This window comes from Molothrus ater, chromosome 2, assembly GCF_012460135.2.
Source record: "Molothrus ater isolate BHLD 08-10-18 breed brown headed cowbird chromosome 2, BPBGC_Mater_1.1, whole genome shotgun sequence".
Classification (NCBI taxonomy): Eukaryota; Metazoa; Chordata; class Aves; order Passeriformes; family Icteridae; genus Molothrus; species Molothrus ater.
This window is the reverse complement of record NC_050479.2, coordinates 18,693,047-18,714,028: the sequence shown is the minus strand read 5'-3', so window position 1 is coordinate 18,714,028 and position 20,982 is coordinate 18,693,047. Positions and strand designations below refer to the sequence as shown.

General features: G+C 40.6%; 1 protein-coding gene across 1 annotated transcript in view; it reads left to right on the top strand.

Moving 5' to 3' along the window:
* The first annotated feature begins 1,791 nt into the window (after positions 1–1,791).
* The window catches only part of EGFL6 (EGF like domain multiple 6), a 31,517-nt gene continuing 12,326 nt past the window's right edge, over positions 1,792–20,982 (top strand). Inside the window, exons 1-7 of the mRNA XM_036386775.2 lie at positions 1,792–1,859; positions 5,783–5,892; positions 8,097–8,189; positions 10,936–11,055; positions 11,892–12,011; positions 12,692–12,826; positions 14,554–14,676. Coding sequence (XP_036242668.1) covers positions 1,792–1,859; positions 5,783–5,892; positions 8,097–8,189; positions 10,936–11,055; positions 11,892–12,011; positions 12,692–12,826; positions 14,554–14,676 — 769 coding nt within the window. The remainder of the gene's footprint in view (positions 1,860–5,782; positions 5,893–8,096; positions 8,190–10,935; positions 11,056–11,891; positions 12,012–12,691; positions 12,827–14,553; positions 14,677–20,982) is intronic.

The window sequence follows — 20,982 nt, the reverse complement described above, 5'->3', positions numbered from 1 at the left end:
CAGAGATGAAAAACTGGAGTACAACACATAGCTAAGACCCAAAAACTAGGGACAGCATTTCATGAAACAATAACAAGAACTGTGTTCAGTCTAGAAATAGGATTTATAATTGTCATCCCACTAATTTCCCATTTTGCATTCTAGATATCAAGAAAATATATGAACAACAGCAGCCATGAGGTGTGCTTTGGGATCAGGATTGTACAAAGTACAAAAAGGTTTTCCTAAAAGCTGAGGGACATTCCTGTAAGACATGTTATATATGACCCTAGAAGCCACAGGCCCCTCCTATATCATCTTGGCATGAAAGGGCTCCTGTGAGAGCTCAGAGCAAGGTTGGGAGGATAGTCCAGAAACTGCCCATCAGCTTTCACTTGAGAGACAGCCATGACTACAGCCTCAATAAACATTTCCCTAATAAATCACAGGGAATGGGGGAGACCCAGGGCCAGTCCCATTCCAGCAGGCAATGTGAAATACTACTTAGGGACCACCAGGGCAGACAGACCTATCCACAAGTCACTCTGTAAAAAAAAAAAAAAAAAAAAAAAAAAAAATATATATATATATATATATATATATATATATATATATATATATATATATATATATATATATATATATATATTTGAGGAAATAATTATAGCTCATAACAAACTACCTGCATCACAGTTCAGAAATTATTTTTCTTCTGACCAAAAAAATTCATCTTTAACACCAATCAACATTTTAGTGGCAAGATCAGACTCAACTGATACACTCATATCTATTTGTTGGAATAAATGTGTATAATAAAAACCATGAGTCTTTGAATTGAGTTTCAAGTAATTAGTACGTTTTCTACATGGTGCTGATTTAACTAAAATCAAAAGACTACTCCTCCCATACAGGAAGACAAGTCTAATGAATGGAGCTGGGGAGTCTCAAGGTACTGCTGCATTTCAAAACTACAGCAGCACAGCTGCAAACCAACAATGGCTTTTGTGTCCAGCATCCAGGACAAAAAAAGTCTTTACCATCCTCTGCAACACATAAACAGTATTGAACAAGTTTGTTTCTTTTAAATAGATTGAATTTTAATCACGTCATTTGAATCCTGGGGCTAAATTTGCCATCTTTTGGTACCTCTTACTTCACACTGCTCCTCTCCACAAGGTGACTTAAATGTACTTTGGAGGAACATTTGTACTTTCAGAAGTCTGAAGAAATCAGCAGTAGATGTCAACAACTCGGCAGAAGTTTTTTTCTAAAGAAATTTTTTCCTAATATCCAAGTACTTAGCAGATTTTACAAAGTTTGTTCAGGGATGGTCCTGCAAGGCAAAGCCTGGAAAGCTTTCGGTGCGAATGCATTTTCCGGGGATGGAAACCCATCTCAGCGCTGGCCCGGCGGGTGCGTGCGGAGGCAGAGGCCGCGGACAGGCCGGCTGTGGCACTGCTAAATGGTGATTTACCGATTTACCCATTTGCCAGCGGCCGGTCCCACGCCGGGCCGGGGCTCGTAGCGGGGCTCGTAGCGCCCGCCGGAGCGGCTTTCCCCGGGGCAGCATCACGGCGGCTCCGTGGCCGGCTCCGGGGCAGCCTGCGCTGCTCCGGCCGGGACCACCCGCCCCTCTCCGGGCTCTGCCCGCCCCGGCTGCAGGCGGGCCCGCCCCGCCCCGCCCGGTTATACGGCCGCGGCCCGCGCCCGCCCGCGCTCCGGCGCTGCCGCCGAGGGACGGACAGACAGCCAGCCAGCCAGCCAGCCAGCCAGACAGCCAGCCAGCGCCGGGGTGCCGCCCGTGCCCGGGCGATGGTGGCGGCGCCCGGGAGCGCCCTGCTGGCCGCGCTGCTCGCCGCCGGGCTGGCCGCCGCGGGCAGGTGAGGGGGACGCGGGCGGGAGGGGCCCGGGCACGGCAGCCCCGCTGCCGGCGGGTCCGGGGCTGCTCCGCTGTTCCCCGGCGGCCCCGCGGGGGTCGGGGGCTCCCTCCGGGCGCGGGGTGTCCGCGGGGCTCGCCCCGGCTGCGGCCGGTCCGGGGCCGTGGTGCTGAACGGCGCCCGCCCGGCTGGTGCGCTCCAGCGGGCGTGAGAGCCGCTCCGCCGAGGTGCTCACAGCGGAGCTGGGGACGCGTGCTCTGGGAAAAGCGGCAGCTTAAATTGCGGTCCCGATGGGGGAATAGCTGCACCATCTGTGGGAAGGTGAGAGCACCCCCAGTTCTTGGTCTGCCAAGGTCTGTCCCTTCACCAGCAGCCTGTCATCACAGGTGTTGGGTTCTATGGAGGCAGGTATTTAACGAGATTTTGAGAGAGGATCAATAAAATCACTTACTGCAGACCAAGCCATTCCAGTGTTCCCTCTCCCAGTTCTCCAGAAGCAGAAGTGCTGAAGCAAGGGAATGGCTCGTAAAGGGAGAATTTGCAGCAACTGCATGTGAAGCCTTCAAGATGTTTTTTGGTTTATTTCTTTAATATTAGATTTGTGAATGGAAACATTTGTCATCAACAAGTGGCAGTGTGCTGTTCCAGCACGTGCGAGGCTGTTGAGTGGCCAGGTCCTTGGGAACTGGAAGTTCATGAGCTCCAGACCTGCTCTTATGTCTTAGAGAAAGAACATTTGTTATTCTGTACCACCTCACACCATTGTCGAGCGTGAGGGAAAAGAACTGACCTCCAGGAAGAAGGGGCTCCTTCCAGTCAACAAAACGTGGTGGAGGGAGCCTGTCTGGTCTATTATTGGGGTATTTTTGTGTGAAATGTTTCTTTTCTTCTACCTTCTGTCATTAGTATTGTTGCTGTTACTTTTCATTTCCTTATCTCACTGTTGTTTCCAGCAAATTGTTCTTACCTCAGCCTGCAATCTTTGCCTATTGTGCCTCCAATTCTCATCTCCATCCTGCTGCAAGGGGAAGGGTGAGGGGAAATTGGGGGAGCAAGAGATGGTGCCATGTGGCTGTGGAGAGAGTTGATGGGTGGACTGATTTGGGGAATACCATTCCTAAACCATAACAGCAATACAGGTTACAGCAGCAGTGCAACTTAGTCCCACTTAGTTGGAAATGGTGCTATGGATCACAGAAATCCTGTGACAGCCAATGCAGCCAGCTCTTTATTTCAGTCTCCTCAACTCAGGCGGTCCTGGGTTGTTGTGGTTACTATTTATCCTCACTGTTCTTTGCTAAATGTCTCATAGTGCTGTCAGCAGTGCCACAGCCACACAACATCAGTTACTTCCCTCCTCCCCGGGCACCCTGGACTGCTGAGTAGCCACTTGTTACCTTTAGCACCAGTGCTGCCTCTCAGAGGACAGAGTTCTTCAGACAGCACTCTTCCACTGACCTGCACTGTGATCTGACCTGCACAGTGTGCCTTCTCTTGCCTTTCTTTTTCATTCACTTTTTTTTTTTTTTGGCTGCAGACTCTTCAAGGCCAGGATTTTTTTGCACACTGAGCAGACTGTGATAAGTCCAGCCATCTCACTCAGACACTTTAGGTAGTTCCTCTGAAATCTGACAGGAATATCCGACAAGGAGGGATCAGAAGTGCCCTGTGCCTCCAGTCTACATTACTTCTTCCCCAATATCCAGGAAAGTTCACGTGACAATCTCCCAGAAAGGGTCTGCCTACCTGAAAGAATCTCCTCTTTCTAATTTTATTAAAGTGCTGAACTCCTGATAGAAATACCTAAGCTGATGGGTGTTGATTCTTCATGGGTGAGAGGGACTAACCTGGCAAAACTGGTTTTCCACCCAGATTTTGGGATCTAGTTGATCTTTCCCTCTGCCAAAGGTAAGTTTTATCTTGATGCTTGTTGTGGAAGTCAGAACAAGTCTTTAGACCTTCTCCAGGGCAATATCTATAGAGTTCAGCTATATTAATTTAATTTGCAGCTTTATGGAACACTTCCCAGTTTTAAGGAAAGTTTGTTCTGAAATCTTGAGAGATATTGTACACTTTATAATGACATTATTTTTTAAAATTTTGAAATAAATTATTAAATAAAACATTGCTGAATCAATTTTTCCTGTGAAAATGAGCACGTTTTGGAAAGGAATGAGATCCTTCTTCCTCCAGGCTTTAGGCATTTTAACCTTTCAGGGGAGTGATAACACTACGCAGATGCATTCAGAGGGATTTTCTGAGATGCAAGCAGAATGTACATTTACTATCCAGGTGAATTCTAGGCCACTTTCCGGTCTGCAGGCAGAACATATGTTCTTTAACTTGTATACTTGCAAGTGATGTAAGGCAGCAGCATGTGGATAACAAAATGGATAAAGGTTATTTTATTGTCTATAGGATGCAGAGGCAGGGTACTGATTTGTCACAGACACAGAGGAGTTAGAGCTGTTCAACACACCTTTTCACCTGTCTGAAGATGTTCATGCACAAGAACATGTACTCCTGTAAACTGCATCACTGTTGATGGCAAAGGTTGGGTGGCTTCAGAACAATTTATTCCAGCACTGAAGCTTTTTTACTTGTTAGGTGACATGAAGACCATCTCTTTATTTAGAGTATCTCAGATGCATGAGCTTATGCATTTCCTCTGAACTCCCTTCTAGTTCCAACAGTTCAGCTAATAAAGAAAACTCTGGAGTAACACCTTGTGTCTTTGAAGTGTATGCATATATTTGTTCTACTAGTTTGCCTCAGTGATGTTTGCAGGAACTGTTTTGATGGGAGTGCAACCATTACAGATAAGTGCAGGAGGATACATGCAAAGTACTCCTGTAATGTGATAAAATATTACCTTTTTTGTGCCTCAGACTAAAAAATGCGAAAGTTCATGTCTGACAGCTTTTCTCCATCATTTTTTTTTCCATCATGAGATTTCTGTTGCAGTGTATTGTCCCCCCTCAGGACCCCAAATCACTTACTACAAAGCTCTCACCAAACAGGAATTTTCTGGGTCAAAACCAACACTTTGGACTCTCTGAAGAAAATGCATTTTAAATTATGACTTGGATAAAGCAATGAGGACAGAGGATTTTGGATAAAGGAAAGAATTTCATAAAGGGGACAGGCATGTGGTGGACAACTTAAGTAACAGCAAGCAGAGGGAGAAGAGAACTAAAGCCACAGCACTCATAAAAGCACAGAGGAGGTCTAGAAGACTTACACAGTTGTGAATTTCCATCAGATTTATAATTTTGGCAATTAATATGGCAGGTTTTCCAACTCTTGCAGCTGTTGATCTCCTCAATGACTTTGAACCCCCTGGGCTCATTGGCAGGTGAAATTAACATTAATTTGTATGGTCAGTGAGTCAGTCTCATGCAACCAGAGTGCCTGGAACTGTCAGGACTTATGCAGCACTTTGCATGTATGCCTTGGGTATGAGCCTGTAATTCACTAGCTTTTATGGGGCTGACTGATGTTCTCAACATGCTTTTCTGTAGAATCAGTCTTTCATCATCCGAGGCAATAGTGCTGTCAGTTATGGCATCATGTATTTGATCCAGTTGTTCATGTGACACAAACTGAGGCAGCCCTATTGACTTCACTGACATTAAGATGACTCATTCTAGCAAGGAGCTGGCTGTGGTTTTTTTGCCTTTCTGTGTTTCTCTTTAGAAAGGGTTTACCTTGCACAGTTAATTTATTGCAGGTGAAACATTCCCATCATCCCAGTTTCTCTGATCAAATGGAAGCTTGCATTCCTGTCTAGGAATACTGCTCTAGGTTTGGTGAAATGAAAATGCCTGACAGTGGATAAAACAGAAGAGAATTGTACAAAGGGGTATGCAGAGGAATGGACTAGAGCATTTTCCTGCTGGAGCTAGTGTTTGTCCTTCCTCACACAGCTCGAGAGCTCGTGGGCAGCTGGGGGCTGTGAGCCAGCCTGGCATGTGTCGCTATGGCTCCAGGTGGGATTGCTGTCCTGGCTGGAGAAAGAACAAGGGCCACTGTGAAGGTAACATTAACTTTCTGCTTGTTTCTTCTCTGCTGCTGCCTACTTGGTACTAATAAGGAGGTTTCTTACATGTCTGGCAGAAATTACAGAAGGAAAACTCCTGAGGAGTGAAATCTCCAAATCTGTGAGAGAGCAAATAAAACATGAGAGACATGGCTTGAGAGACCATGTCTTCAAAAAAAGCAGAGCTTTGGGTAAATGACACCAAACCATAACTTGCACATTCAAAAATTCTTACATCCAGAAGGCACCATCTGTTCTAAACCTCCTGCACAGCCCTTGTCAGTGCTACACTGTTACAGCTGTGGAGTACGTGCCATAAATGCAGTGTTTTCTAATGCTATATTAAGGACCCCTAACATGATTTCATATTAATTGGTATCCTTTATCTTCAGATTACACAGCCTCTGAGAAGCAGAGGATTTTAACTTTCTAAAAATATAAACAAAACTCAAGCAATAAGTGGCCCTGACTTGAGCTTGGGTAGCCAGCCAGTGTTCAGGTCTCTGGTTCGTTTGCTTAATGACGAGACAATGACTCTTAGGACACTTCTAATTTGTGAAAGGTCTACATATCCCAAGAAAAATGCAGTATGGACTCTCTCTCTCCAATTGTACTTGGGCAAAACACAATAAAATATAAATTTGTTTTAGATCTTTTTCAGATGTTGCACTTGTTGTCCCAGAGAGTTTGGCCTTTTACATCTAGTGAATTTGTATAAGGCTTAAGATTATTCATTGCTGAAAATCCATATATTAAAAGGGAAAAATGCTAAAATGTCTCTGCTCTGTATATATGATATGCCATTTTAACAAAAGAAAAAGGGAACATTGTAGTATTTCTTGCATTGCTTAATTGCACTTTAGTTTTGATGCAAATTAATACTAGGAGAGATAACTGGAAAATGTAATTTTTGATCAGCCAGTGAAGTAGGTTGTCTTGTTTTAAAGCAATAGGTTTTCATAAAATTTGAAGACTGTTCTTTGGCAAATCTCTTTAAGCCACCTATAATGTAATTCTGCATTGTAAATCCTGATATGGTGTTTTTCTCTGCTTCAGTGCTAACACTGCAAGCTGGTCTTTTGCAATCTTGCACCCCCTCAGTTACAGAAGAGAAATGTGTCCATCCCATGGGAGAACATCCCAAGCAGGGATGCTTTGGATCCCAGGGGAACAAGCTGGTCTTGCAGTGCGTCACATTGCATTCAGGGCTGGAAGAATTGTTGAAAATGCCTCTGTCTGCAGAGTTAGTACCTTCACTACATCTGAATGTGTTATCTGTTAATGGAGAGAAGATACTTGGATTCAGAAAAATTAATTTTAATTTTAATTTTACTATATAGTAACTAAACTTTCCTATAGTTTGCAGATCATCTTAACTACATAAGGAATTGAGATTCACACCCTGGTGCACACTCTTTCACTGTTTCCTCAGAGGCAGTCCTGACATAAATGCATGTTTGGTTTGCTCTTCCTGAATAACCTCCATGCTGACAATTAAAGTGATTTCAGGAGACTTAAGGCTTATAAAAGTCAGCATTTAATTTCTGACTGATGATCCAGAGGACTTGGAGTTACTTTTTAATGCATCCAGGTTAAATGTAGCCCTCTCAAATTATTGTAAACATGATGCCAATATACTCCCTGGGATGTATGCTAAGGACAGTTGCCTGATGACAGGTGTGCTCTGGATGTTCACCACGGGATAGACACGTTCCTCAGCTGTAACTGAGGAGATCCAAGACTGTAAACTGCTATAGGATTATGTGTGTCCTTTGGCTCTAGGAGAATGCTGTTGCCTCTTTCCTGCTCCAGATGCCAAGCATGGCAATTCAAGCTGCTGGCCAGCTGCTTCTCACATAGGCTTCCTAAAGAAAGGAAAAAGGCAAAAGTACAAAACTAAATGTGGCTTATAACCATTGCAAAAAAAAAAAAAAGAAAGGAAAAAAAAAAAAAAAAAAAGAGAGACCTTTTGTCTTTACAAACCTGGAAAAAACCAAATTCTTGTAATTAATGTTAGTGCCACTATTCTGAGGCCCAAATAAAGTGTTAATGAGTAGTTACTGTGCTCACACTGGAGGGAGACGTGTGGAAGATGCTGAACTTGTGCAAAACCTTTTAGGCAGCTAAGCAGGGTGAAAGTTCTCAAATAGAATATTCCTAACTTTTTCTTTTTCTCTCTCCTCTCTGCCTGACTCCACCAGCTACCTGTGGACATGGTTGCAAGTATGGCGAGTGCATGGGACCAAACAAATGCAAATGTTTCCCTGGATTTACAGGGAAAACCTGTAATCAAGGTTTGTTCATATGCACCAGAAAGGAGACTGCTTGTTTGCTCTTTCCTTATCTTGTACTATGGTTTTTGTAATCTTCCAAAGCAGTAAACCAGGATGTTTTCTTGCTTATGTAGAAGAAATTAAGAATTTAAGGCTTTTGCATCTGCAGCATCCCAGGCAAGCTCTAAGCCTTCTTCAGCAGACAAAAGTTTGAACCTATATTGTATATGTTCTATGGACTGATGACAAGGGCAAACTCATGTTTATAGTCAGAGGATTACGGCATGGAGAGATTATATAGGAAGATATCAGAAGAGATGGAAGCCAATTCCAGGACCCATGTTATTTTCTTAACTAGCAGTCCATGTTTCTTTTTAAGTTAATCTTCTACTCAGAAAGACTTGCAATTATATGGTAGACATGTAATTTATCAATCTGCCTGGCTGTTTGTATATGCTGATGGTATTTCTGAGAACCATCATTGGGAGTCCTTAAAATTGCATTTTCAGAAACTTTAAAAGCACCATTTTTCCCCCCATAAATTTGGAATTTGACATAGAAATATTTCAGCTAACACATTGGTAAGAACTCAGCTTTTTTTTTTCTGTTCCAAAATATGAGAGCCCTGTCTTGGATCAGATGAAAGGAGCAGGACACTGTGCAAAGAGAGGCAGATGAGAGAACTGTAGGTGCTATGATGGAAACATGACATAAAGGCCACACAAATGACTAGGTCTGTCCTTGCTACCTTCCTGAGCTCCTGCAGACTTTGCTTGAATATATTGCATTGACATGCTAAACACACATTTTTTATAGTCAAACCAGCTCATTTATTACACAGTGTCTTTCAAGCAATATGCCCTAAAGATGTGCTATTAAGTATTTTAGAATAATCCATCTTTTGCTGTTTCTCACAGGGAAAGAAGTTAACTCCTCAGTACCACTAGAGAGGAAAGGGAAACATCACCTGTGGTTAAATGTAACAGATATATAAGTACCACTTACAACTTCACCCTCTAAACACTGAAGTTTAACCTCAAAAATTATTTGGCAGCTGAAATGTTGCTAAAAGGCAACAGAGAAGCCCTCAGCTTTTGGGTGCTTTCTGTGCAGTAATTCCATGTGCATTTGACATGCTCTCCACAGGCAACCTGATCAGTTCTGTGCACTTCAGCAGGTTCCCAGACTGAGGCCTGGAGGAAGCACTGCACAGACTCCCTGTTAGCTCCTGGGCTTTTCTACCTCCTGAAGCAGGAGCAGGATTTTTTCAATGGGGTGGTGGCTGGTACAGGCCAGAAGTGTCCAAGAGCTGTTTGTTTCAACAGTATTGCTGTATAGGTGGTCATGTTCCATCAGCCAGGCGTGTTCATACCCACTTCTAATTCACTGGCAGATGTAGCCTTGGTCTGTCCTTACAGCAGAATGTCCTGCTGAGCAAGCTCAACATGAGCTAACTAAAATAACAGAGATAAGGGGACTGTATTAGTCTGCCACCAAGTCTGAGCTAAATTAGCCTTATCTCCATAGGTTCTTTTTTAGAGCTGTGTATGCTATCTGTGCATTGTGAGAGATAGGTACAGATAAGCACTTTTGAAAATGTATGGTCTAAGTAGAATAACTTTTGTTCTCTAGTGTGCTCTGTAGTTTCTTTGTTAAGAGAGTCTTAGTTATTTAGCGGAGTCACAGTAGCACAAAAATCCAGTGTGATTTGCAAGCAGACAGGTTGTCATTTTTCAAACAGACACTGTGGGAATAATAGAATGCAAGCACTTGTGCACCTCCACAAAGTTTATGCTTTGAATGGCCTTGAGGTTTTGTTCCTGTGGTTTGCAGGGTGTGACACAAGAACAGATGCTTCTCCCATTGGAAGTGGAGTTGCACAAGCTCAGTGCTTGACTGGAGAGCTGCATCTTTGCTGACATTGTTATCAGTCATATGTGCTGTTAAACACATATTGAATGGGCTGCATATGCTGGTGCATTCTGTAAATGAGTTCCATCTATTTACTAATCATTAAAAGAGGTAGAGGTGTCAGGTCCTGGAAGTAAAAAACACAGATGTTGTCCCCCTGTCATAGGCAAAATATCATTGTCAGCACTGCTCAGCCTATACCACACAAATAAACTTTTTAGAATTATCATTTTCTCTCTGTGAAGGATAGATGTTGGGAATTTGAAATTGATTTAGTTTCTGAAAAGCCTTTAAATTCTGGATTTTGAGAAGGATTTAGGATGTTTGATTCTCAGGATTTTGATATTTTTGAGATCCTTTTAAAGTCACATAATTATTATCATAATTTGTATTTCATTTCTGCTACTGATAACCTTGGGGCCAGTGTGTAGCTCAGAAAAATTAAAGTAAAAATCTTTGTTTAACTTTATCTCAAACTGTTTTGCTGTTCTTAGTCTCATGTTTTTGCCTTTCTAATACAGAGGTCAACTGGAGGGCTAGAACCAGAAAAAATCCATTTAAAAAACTCCCAAAAAAGGTTAGCTACAATTCTCTCCACCCCTCCACTTCTTCCTAACTAGCTGCCAGATGTGGCCAGAGTTTGCATTATTTTTTCAAGAGGTCTGTGTGTGTTGGTTTTACTAGCAGTCTTTCAGCCAGATGGTCTGCTCGACTCTCATCTTGCAAGGGGCTGGCTTATTTTCCATCCAGATGATTTCACTCTGGGGAACTCCACACATTAGGCAATATTATCCACCGATATGGATGAATATATGTATAAAAGCCCAGCACTCACTCATCCCAATGACTTCTGCAGATGTGAATGAATGTGGACTGAAGCCACGTCCCTGTGAGCACAGATGTATGAACACACACGGCAGCTACAAGTGCTATTGCCTCAACGGGTACATGCTCATGCCAGATGGCACATGTGCAAGTAAGTACCAGAGCTGATGGAACAGGCACACCAAGGTCATCTAATCACATCTAATCCCAGCAGATTTTCTTCTTGGGATGAACTGATTTAGCTTATTCAGGATAGGGTCTTTGCCCCTGCTCTCTGGTACTGTCACAGCTGAAAGAGGCTTGCTTCCTGTTTGGTAGTTCCTGGGTGAAGTAAACTAGGTCTTACTTATAGTTTGGTCTTCAGAGGTGTTTTGGTCCTAATAGAAGTAAAAGTCTTCTTCATATGAAGCAACAGTCTCTTGATTTGTTGCTTCAGATGAAGAACAGCTAGTACAATCTCAGTGTACAATCCTGCCAGTTCATCTGGTGAATAAGGATGACCAAATGTATTCAAGCAAAGCACCAACACAGATAACTTTTTACTGAATTTCATGCCATTATTCCTTGCTTTACTTTTCTGTGCTCCACCACTGATTTATTTTATCTGTGTTAATATGCTTTCAACAGTTGGTGAAAACTGTTCTTGCAAACATTTGATCTAAGACTTATCTAAACTTATGAAAATAGGTATATCTACCCATCTTTTTTGTCTTTAAGCCAGCATGAAATGGAAAGCATTCTTCTTTTTTAGCCAACCTGATTTTCAGACCTGGGGAAGCTTCTAGTTTATTGGTGACAGAGTTTTGTTTGTAGAAAATATCTCATGGACTCCTCAATTTTTATATGTTAATTTATAAACAGCTTTCTTTATAATGAATGGATTTTTGTTGTTCTGATTAATTTCTGTGTTCATACATATCTAAATTAAAATTGTGTGATTCCTGCGTAGAATTTTGCTTTTTTTGTTATTTTAAATACTGTTTTCAGGTTCTAGGACATGTGACATGGTGAATTGCCAATATGGATGTGAAGAAGTCAAAGGCCAGGTGCACTGTCTCTGTCCATCAGGTGGCCTTCAGCTGGGACCAAATGGAAGGACATGCATTGGTATGGTTAGAGAGCTCACTCAGCTTCTTTTCTGCAGGATACCTGAAGCCATAAGATTCTGGGGAAAGGTTAGGAAGTTGTTAACCCTCCTCGCTGGTTTAAATAATGCTTCTTGTTACTCTCAGTGTGATGTAAAATTTTAATATTTTTTTAAAAAATAATTTTTCTTGAACTATTGGCCATGTAATTCTTTGGATAACTCTCATCCCCAGTAAATAATTCAATGTTTTGACATGATTTAGAGTCATCAACAGATTTGGTTTCTCCCTATTGGTATGAGGCCATTAATTACTGTGCTTTACCTGCAGGAAGCTGCCCTGCTGACATAATGTATTGTAGGATTTGGGCATTTTGTTTGGATGGGGCTTTCTTTTATTGTGGTGACCCACAATACAAACTTCTTAATTTTTCTCCAGAAGCCTCAACATTGCCTGTGAGTTTCCTGTGATGAAGAAAGCACTGCTTATAATACTTGGTACTGTGTTCTTCCATAAAGTTAGTTCACATTTTACTGCTTCACTCATAAGAACATGTGCGAAAGCCACCACCAAATATGAAATCATAAGATTTATTTATTGAGTTTATTTGTGACAGCCAAGAACAAACCATTCTCATGCAAATCCCAGTGAGTTTTTTCCTATTTTACCTGGATCTGACCAGCATCCCTTCTCCTGCTGTAGACATTGATGAATGCTCCACTGGCAAAGCTGTCTGCTCGTACAACCGCAGATGTGTCAACACATTTGGGAGCTTCTACTGCAAGTGCCAGCAGGGATATGAGCTGAAATACACCAGTGGCCGCTACAGCTGTGCAGGTAGGAGCCAGCCCATGCATGTTCCTTCTTCATTCTTCTTATTCCCACAGAGCACATCTTCCCTGTGGTTGCCCCCAGCACCTTGTCCTGTCCTGGAGATGCTGCCTCAGAAATGGGTAGAAGATGTCACACTAAGAATATTCTTGATGGGACTTGGAATTTTTCTCTGGTTTTGTTTTGTTTTTTTTTTTTTTTTCTGTAGCCTTATGAAAAACCAAATCACTGGCACTTACAATTTAAATTGCCTCATTGTGCCAAGTCAAGGTGTGCAAGAGCTTGTTCTCAGTTGGCAACTGTTGACTAAAAAAATGCTACTTCTGGTAAAGGTTTAATTAAAGAACCATTTTTTGTTGTCTTGGTTAAAAACTGTGATAAATAAGCAGTCTCACTATATTTTTTTCCTTTTTTCATGTCATTATTGAGGAAAGTGAAGTAAATGCTTTCATGACTGTAAAACAGTTATTTGGATGGTTTGGACAGAACTTGGGGGAAAAAAAAAGATTGAAAACAGTAGGTTTCAATTACTTTTCAGGTTTCTGTTGCATGACCAAGTTTCTCCCTAACATAAATAAATAGAGGCAAAAAGTTAATCTTGACATTCTCAGGTGTTAAAACAAATGTCAAAGCACGCTTAACTCCTGTTTCAATCCATTGACTGAATGCTGGAAGAACAGCAAAATACAAGTTACTGCAACAGGTTCTGCAGGAGTATTGTTCAAGCTGTTGACTACACAAGGACCTGGAAGTGTTGGAACTACTACACATGCATAAAAAAGAGAATTAATGGAATTTGTTTATATTTAATTGATATTGGAAGTGAGGAGTGGGAGAAGGATCATAAGGCAGGTCTGGAGACTTAGGCTTGCATTTCATGTCTGCAAACCCTGAGAGACTTCAAGTGGAAAAATATTTTCTTTTCTCATACAATATGTGTGCACAGGAGAAAAATTGGAATGTTTCCTCAGTAGTGCGGATTTTATTTGCAAACCTAAATCTCACTTTCAGACACACCAGACTTTTGAGTCAGTCTTCCTGCTACTTGTTTGTTTGCTGACTTACATTATGAGAGGACCTGTCAGCTGCTAAAAATGATGCAATCTGGATAAAATGTGATGGTACAAACATTTGTGCACCAACATGACTCCCTCATGTGGGATAAACAAAATCAAATACTTTTGGTGCCTGTACATAGTGCTGTGAGTTGAATGTAGTTTTTCTACTGAATTTTCCTTATTATAACTTTTTTGCATGCAGCATCATATATATGCTGGAATGTGAGAGGTAGTTTAAAGATCTTGACATCTTGGCACGGTCAGGGTTACTTTCCATTGCATTCTTTCTACAGTGAATGAAAGAATGAGAATGCTTTGGTGAGCTCTCTTTTAAATGTTGTCACCCATTCTCTTGGTGCTTTATGCATTTTGTTAATAGAAGAGTGTGTGCAACCTGCAGTTTGAATCCTGTCCTCAGTCAGAAAATCACTGCATTCACCTTGTCTTTACTGGGATGGATGTTTTCCATGGATGCATATGCCAGCATCTGTGTGTTTGGAGCTGACACCAAGGATTCTGTCCTAGTGTGGATCCTTCTGCCTCTGGTGGTCTCTGCACTGGCTTGGTCTAACATCAGTGCTCACAGTACCTGGATGAGATGAGTGGCACAAACAGGCTGTCAGGAGCCTTGGGGTTCAACACAGTTTTCACTGAGGCATTTATGTCTTCCCCCAGATGTAAATGAATGTGTGACAAATACACACAGGTGCAACCTCCATGCAGAGTGCCTCAACACCCAAGGATCCTTCCAGTGCAAATGCAAACAGGGCTACCGAGGAAGTGGATTTGATTGTGCTGGTGAGTACCACTGGATGGCAGGAATAGAGCTGTATTGTTTTTCTCCAATAATTGATCATTACAAGGCATGTTCTGAGAAAAGTCATGCTGAACAGTGCTGCATTACCAGCAAAGCAAGACCTCTCCACAAAATAATATATTAACTGCATGACTCATAGCATAGTCAATACAAGTATCCCTTGCTCAAATTAATTTTGCATGTAAGTCTTCAAGTCTCATCTCTAGGAATTGCAAGTAGATCAGAGAAATGAATTTGTCTTGAAGAAACAGAGAAAATAGATTAAAAAAATCTACTGTGATTTCTCTATTAATTCCCAAGGTTAGCTCCTTGGAGGGATGTGCAGTCTCTCCCAGAATGCTAACTTAACAAAAAAAGAGAAAAGGGAGAAAAGCTATGATTTCTCTGTTAAATTGTTTTCACTTTGTTTGTCTATTGAATATGGGAAACATCCTATAAAGATGTCTTTCCCCACTTTAACTGAATATGACCCTTCAAGAAGAAAGAAAGGCTGTCCTTGTCTTTATATTTAAAATGAACCTTTTAATTCATACCTTTATTAATCCTGGCAGATATTTCTCCTGCAACATCATTAAAGATGTTTTCCTCAAGAGGACACTTGACCTCTGCTGAAACATTTAAAAAGTTTTTGTCTGTAGCAGATGAAGTCTACATAATATATAAATCTTTTCATGTAATGCTTGATCAGATATGTCTTATGATTATATTTCATGGTCACAGATGTTCTCTTGAGTCCCTCTCTTGTTCATGTTCCTCCTCCCGTTATGGTAGCAATTGAAACTTACAATACACATTGATAAATTAATATTTTCACAGAATATTTTGAATTGCAAGGGATCCACGAGTCCAACTCCTGGCCCTGCACAGGAGAGCAGCATTTTGTTAAGTTTCAACTTTCAGTATAGAAATGTTGACTTTTGACATGCAAAAATACTCAAAAATCTGACCGTTACTCAACGGTTTGATATGGATATATATTATGACAACAGAGCTGTTTAGAGCATTCTTCTACTCAAATTCAATTTACGAGCCAGGTTCCTTGCTAGACCACATCTCTTGTGATATGTCACTGCAGCTCACTGAAATGATGCATTTGACTAGATATCAAAGCAAACTGACATGACACATCTTGGTATGGTTTTGTTCAAACAAAATGTATCACAGGTGAAATGTTAAACAAATACATCTCTGAGACAAATAGTCTGTTGGTTTTGGGTTTTGGTTTTTTTTTCATTTACTTGCCTTTTTCCTTTTAATGAGAAGGTAAAATTCCAGGGAAATGTTCTTTTTGACTAATTCTATGTATAAAATATTTTTCGTCAAGCAGAAACAATTCAACGAGAATGATTGCTCAAATATAAATAACAAAAATTTTTTCACTTATGGGGAGAATTTTTTTGAGGGCTAGCCCTGTAAAAAATCAGTTCTGAATTCAGATGGGTCCTATCTCCTCACAGGTGTTTTTCTTACATAGTTTGCCCTCTGCCTACTTCCTCCTGTCATATTTCCAATTATCAAAATCCATTTGTTGTTTAGCAGAGGAAGGATCCATGATTCATAAAGTGAATAGAACATACTAAATGGAAAAGAGATTTATTACAAGACAGGATAGAAGAATAACATACAGTAATGAGAGCAATCAGAGCTACAGGCAGGTCAAAAGTTGAGGGTCCAGCTAGAAAGTGGTAAACAACAATAGAGGAAAATTAAAAGACAATCAGTGGTAGGTGAACCCTGAAATGGAGAGATGCTAAATAGAGACTGGTTTCTCTGGTAGTAATTCTCCCACATATACCTTCTCTTTTAAAGGGAAGTGGAGGAGATTCTTTTAGCTCTGAATGTTTCAATAGTTGACTTTTACTGCAGGAATATCTGACCAGTGTAACTCATGGGGGCAGGACGTGTCTTGCTACTCGGGAAAATGTTTTTTTCAAACAGTGACACAAACAATTGGATGTACCAGCCAACAGTGAAACACTAAGTGTTCTCCATGCCATATGGCAATTGTAGAAAAGCTTTGCCTTCACTGCAGCCAAAAGAAGATTTGCTATGGGGTTTGATGGAATGAGGACACCATCTTGGGCATTTAGAAGCTGAAGGCTGTGGCTTCACACTTCTTTTGGTGACAATGGCTACAGCTCCTGTGGCCCATTCCAGTTCCCAACAGGGCTTGTGCTGCAGCTGAACAAAAACCCCTTAAATAAGCCTCCAATACTCCACATAATTATTCCCACAGAGATGGAATCCTGTTTTCACAGGGAAGCATTAGTTCTTAACAGCAATTGTCTCTAGTATAAAAAAATGGCTATTTTAATATATAACTTAATTTTTGGATTATGAAAGGAGAGCAATTAAGCACATTGCTTATAATGAAATTCCTGTGGCTATATCTCATGCTATCAAATAACCTAATAAGTGACATAATATATAATTCACCTTTTCAAAGAAGGTGTTGGAAATTCTTTCATTCAATTTGTATGTCAATATACTGACTTGGAGAAAGCTGCTGAAACATGAGGCTGCAAACACTGCTGCTGGTATGGATATGACCTGTGATTATTAAGGCACCCTTTTGCCATTTAACACTCCTATATCTATGAAACATTGGAGACCATTTCTGAACTGTCTGTAGCACACATTTGAGAATCCATAGAGATGGATCAATTTGAACAATCCCTAAAAGGGTCCTAGTAATTTCCACATCTGGCCCCTATCTTGTTGCAATCTGTTGCTGTTCTCAGGTTCATGTGTTTCCTGATTTCCTATTGTGCATTGAAAACCCACATTTCCCTTTCCACATGCTTTTATGTGTATTTCAGCTTTTCTTTAAGAATAGAGTCTCACAAGGTTCCATAAGCAATTAAGATTCCTGGGGGAAAAAAATAGCCTACTTTTGATTCACTGTTTTTGGTCCGACAAAATAACAGGAAAAAGGATTACTATCTTTAAGTCTACAGGTATCACTCTAATGAGCTCAACAACGACACTCCTGTTATTGCTCAGCTAGAGGCAGAGGTTACTTTTCTTCATTATGCTTTGCTGGGTATCTAAGTATCAATAAAAATTCATGTTGGCTCTCTGCCTCTTGTATTACTCATTCATTTTTTGCTGATAGGGTAATCCTTAGACCCTATATATAACTTTTCTTTCTTATTAACTTGCCAATCCTGAGAAAGGTTGGTTTGACATAATAAAGTTTCAAAGCTTCTATGATTGCCATGTCGCTGGTGATATTCTTAAAATTTAATTCAGTATGGAGTCAAATACTGCTGTCACTCTTCAGTGAGTAACACTTAGGCTTTTGTTACCACACATTTCCTGCTGGCTGGTGTAGTCATGTATGAAGCACAGTCCAGTGTAACAAACTTGCCCTGAGTTCTCAAAGTATCCTTCCCTAAATAAGACAGTAAAAATTTTAGAAATGATAAATAGGGTAGCATCACATATTGGTAGATAATGTTCCATGGTGCTTAGAAGAAAATAATAGCCCAGAATCTTTTAACCTATCTGTGAAAGCTTTCAGACATGCTTAAGAATATCTAAAAGAAGTTGATAATTTTAAGAATGATTTCTGGAAGTATGTCACACTGATCTAATCTTTACTCACATCTACAGACTCCACCTACACGTGGTAGATTGTTGTCTGTCTCCCTCAACACTTCTTCAACTCCTATATAGAGAAGCTATAAAGGGAGCTATGAAGGGATTTGTAAGCCAGTCTCCCAGGTTTGTCTCTCACCAGGTTTTTAAATGCTCTGTGATGTGTGAGGGTGGAAGCAGGGGGGTGCCTGCTGGAGTGCAGAGCAAGCTGTCTCCTACTGCATCCCCTGGACGATCAGGGCCAGCAGCAGCTGCAGTCACAGGGTGTGTGGAAGGAAAACAGACCCTTGTCTGTCCCTCTCCTGTATCATCCCCTGAGTACTTCCCTTTACACAATGCAGCACAGAGTCAATGTGTTGGCATATACTCTTTATGTAATTTTTTTCAACTCAACTTTCACAACTTGGTCATTAGACATCCTACACCAATCCATTTCTGCAGGTTTATAATTTTGTATAATTTCTGTGAGTTTTTCTGATGACAGAAAAGTTTTACTTTTAGCACTTGGGCCACTGTTTCCCTTTGTTTTTTCTACTTCTTGCCTTAATTCTCTCTAATTCAAAGTAAGAAAATACCTTTGAAAATGAGATCTTTTCAAATTAGGGCAATAAACAGAAACTGCCTGTTTCCTGATCAAAGGTAGATGAGGAAGAGCTGAACTGAGGTGGAATGCTCAAAATTCTCTGCAGTCACATAGACAGATAAGTACACAAATATTTGTGACCAACATGCCTGCATTTATCTACATATTTTGAGGCAAAGGGTCCTGAAAAATCACTGCCTCAGGTGGAGCACCCCAGAGCACCAGAGAGGGTGGGCTGCTCATTCAGAGAGCCATGGATTCAAAAGAACAGACTGAGTTCAAGGTGGTGTATCCTTATGTGGCATTAGTCCTCCTGCAATTTAAGGCTAGGTATAAAAAGCCTTAAATCTACACCTCTGGCTACTCTAAAGATGAATGCAAGTTGGAAGGAGACTAGTGCTATGTCCTAAGATATGCTTAGTATCTAGAGCCTCTGTCTCCACAAGCATGGAGATTTTCATAGTGCAGCAGCAAATTGGAGTCTGCAGGCACATGGGAATTTATACCTTTTCATCCCCCTATTTTTGTCACTCCTGTCAGTTGATTTTCCACTCTGCTAAATTTTGCACACACAAGGAGATTGGTTTTCTGACACCACAGAGGTTATTATGTTGAACTGTAAGAATTTTCCATTTCATAAGGAAAACTTCAAAGCAGAAACTAAAAGCAGATGTTCAGGTTTGCTGAGCAGTCAATCCTGTAGCCTTGAAAATCCCCATAGCCTCTCTGTTAAAAGTTTCTTGTTACTGATAGTCAAGAGGAAATTTGTTTGGAATTAAGCTTTCCTGTTAATTTTTATTGCTGAATTCTGAGTTCAGACCTAGGGAACCTTACATCCTTCATGACATCATCCTCCAGAGGATACTTAGTGGAGTATTAGTAAAGAGCTTATTTCCAAGTATTTGATAAGCAAGCCTATAAGTTTTATCCAAAAAAAGGAAGAACAAATCCTCAGGTTTGACTTTCATTTTATTGGCATCTGTTTACTCCAACAGCAATCTCAAAAACACCTAAATGCTACAGTGAGCACACCAAGAGTCTGATTATTTCCTGACATACCAAATAGCATGTAGCTGCACTTGCCATAAATAAAATGTGACAAATTCACAGTGATAGGATTGTATTTTCCAGAAGTTAATATAAATCCAGGGAACTTTCCTCTTTTCGTACCAAATTGCAGTTCTATTTTATTTACTGGTGTTTTTCTTCTGCTGTGTCTCCATGAAAAGAGGCACAGAAAAATAGTACTACTCAAGGTTCCAAGTCCAGTCCCTCTGTCTCAAAGAATTACTGTAAAATTTTCATGAATACAAAGTGAGGAGCAAAATAGGAACATATTCTTGACCTGATAATATAATCATTAGACAGCAGAAGCAGAGGGAAATAAAAATAGCTTTCTTCCACCATCATCTTTAATCCTAAGAGACTGTAGGCAGTGCAGCATCAATACTGATTGAGAATCAAAGATGGGAAGCAGTATATGGGGTTATTCTGATCTGCTGATGAAAATAGTTTCTCTTTATGAAAGAGCTTTTTTATAGCACACTGGAACTGCTCAGCTTTCATTGTTTTCTAGGTAGTTCACATTAGAGACTCAAACCCTCAGTCATTTATGACACAGTTGTGCACAACATTTGATAGTAGTATCCAAAAGGATAATTCCAGAACAATTAAAATAACACCACTTTATCCAAAATTGTAAGATACAGTATTTCATGTCCAAGAGGAGTCATAAAATGGTAAATGTCACATTTATGTTCTAGTCCATCTTGGGATTGCAATATGATAACAATTTGGCATTTTTGTATTCTTCCCTGAATTTTGGTGTTTAACCCTTACAATTAAATAAGAGCAAAAAGAAATATGACGGAGGAGCTTGATGTATGTCTTCTCAAAATATCCTCCATTTCAGTAGCTTTTAGCCTGTCATGGAAGGAAAATTAGACCAGAAAAGTTCACAAAAGACAGCCAAGAGAAATGCTCATTATTATTAGGCTGCTGTTTTTGTGGAGGGGATCCCATCTCCATGGACAATTTCAGTCAAAAAATTGAAGAAGGATTTCTGGGTTTTTTTTTGCCTGAGCTCCAGTGTAAAAATAATTTG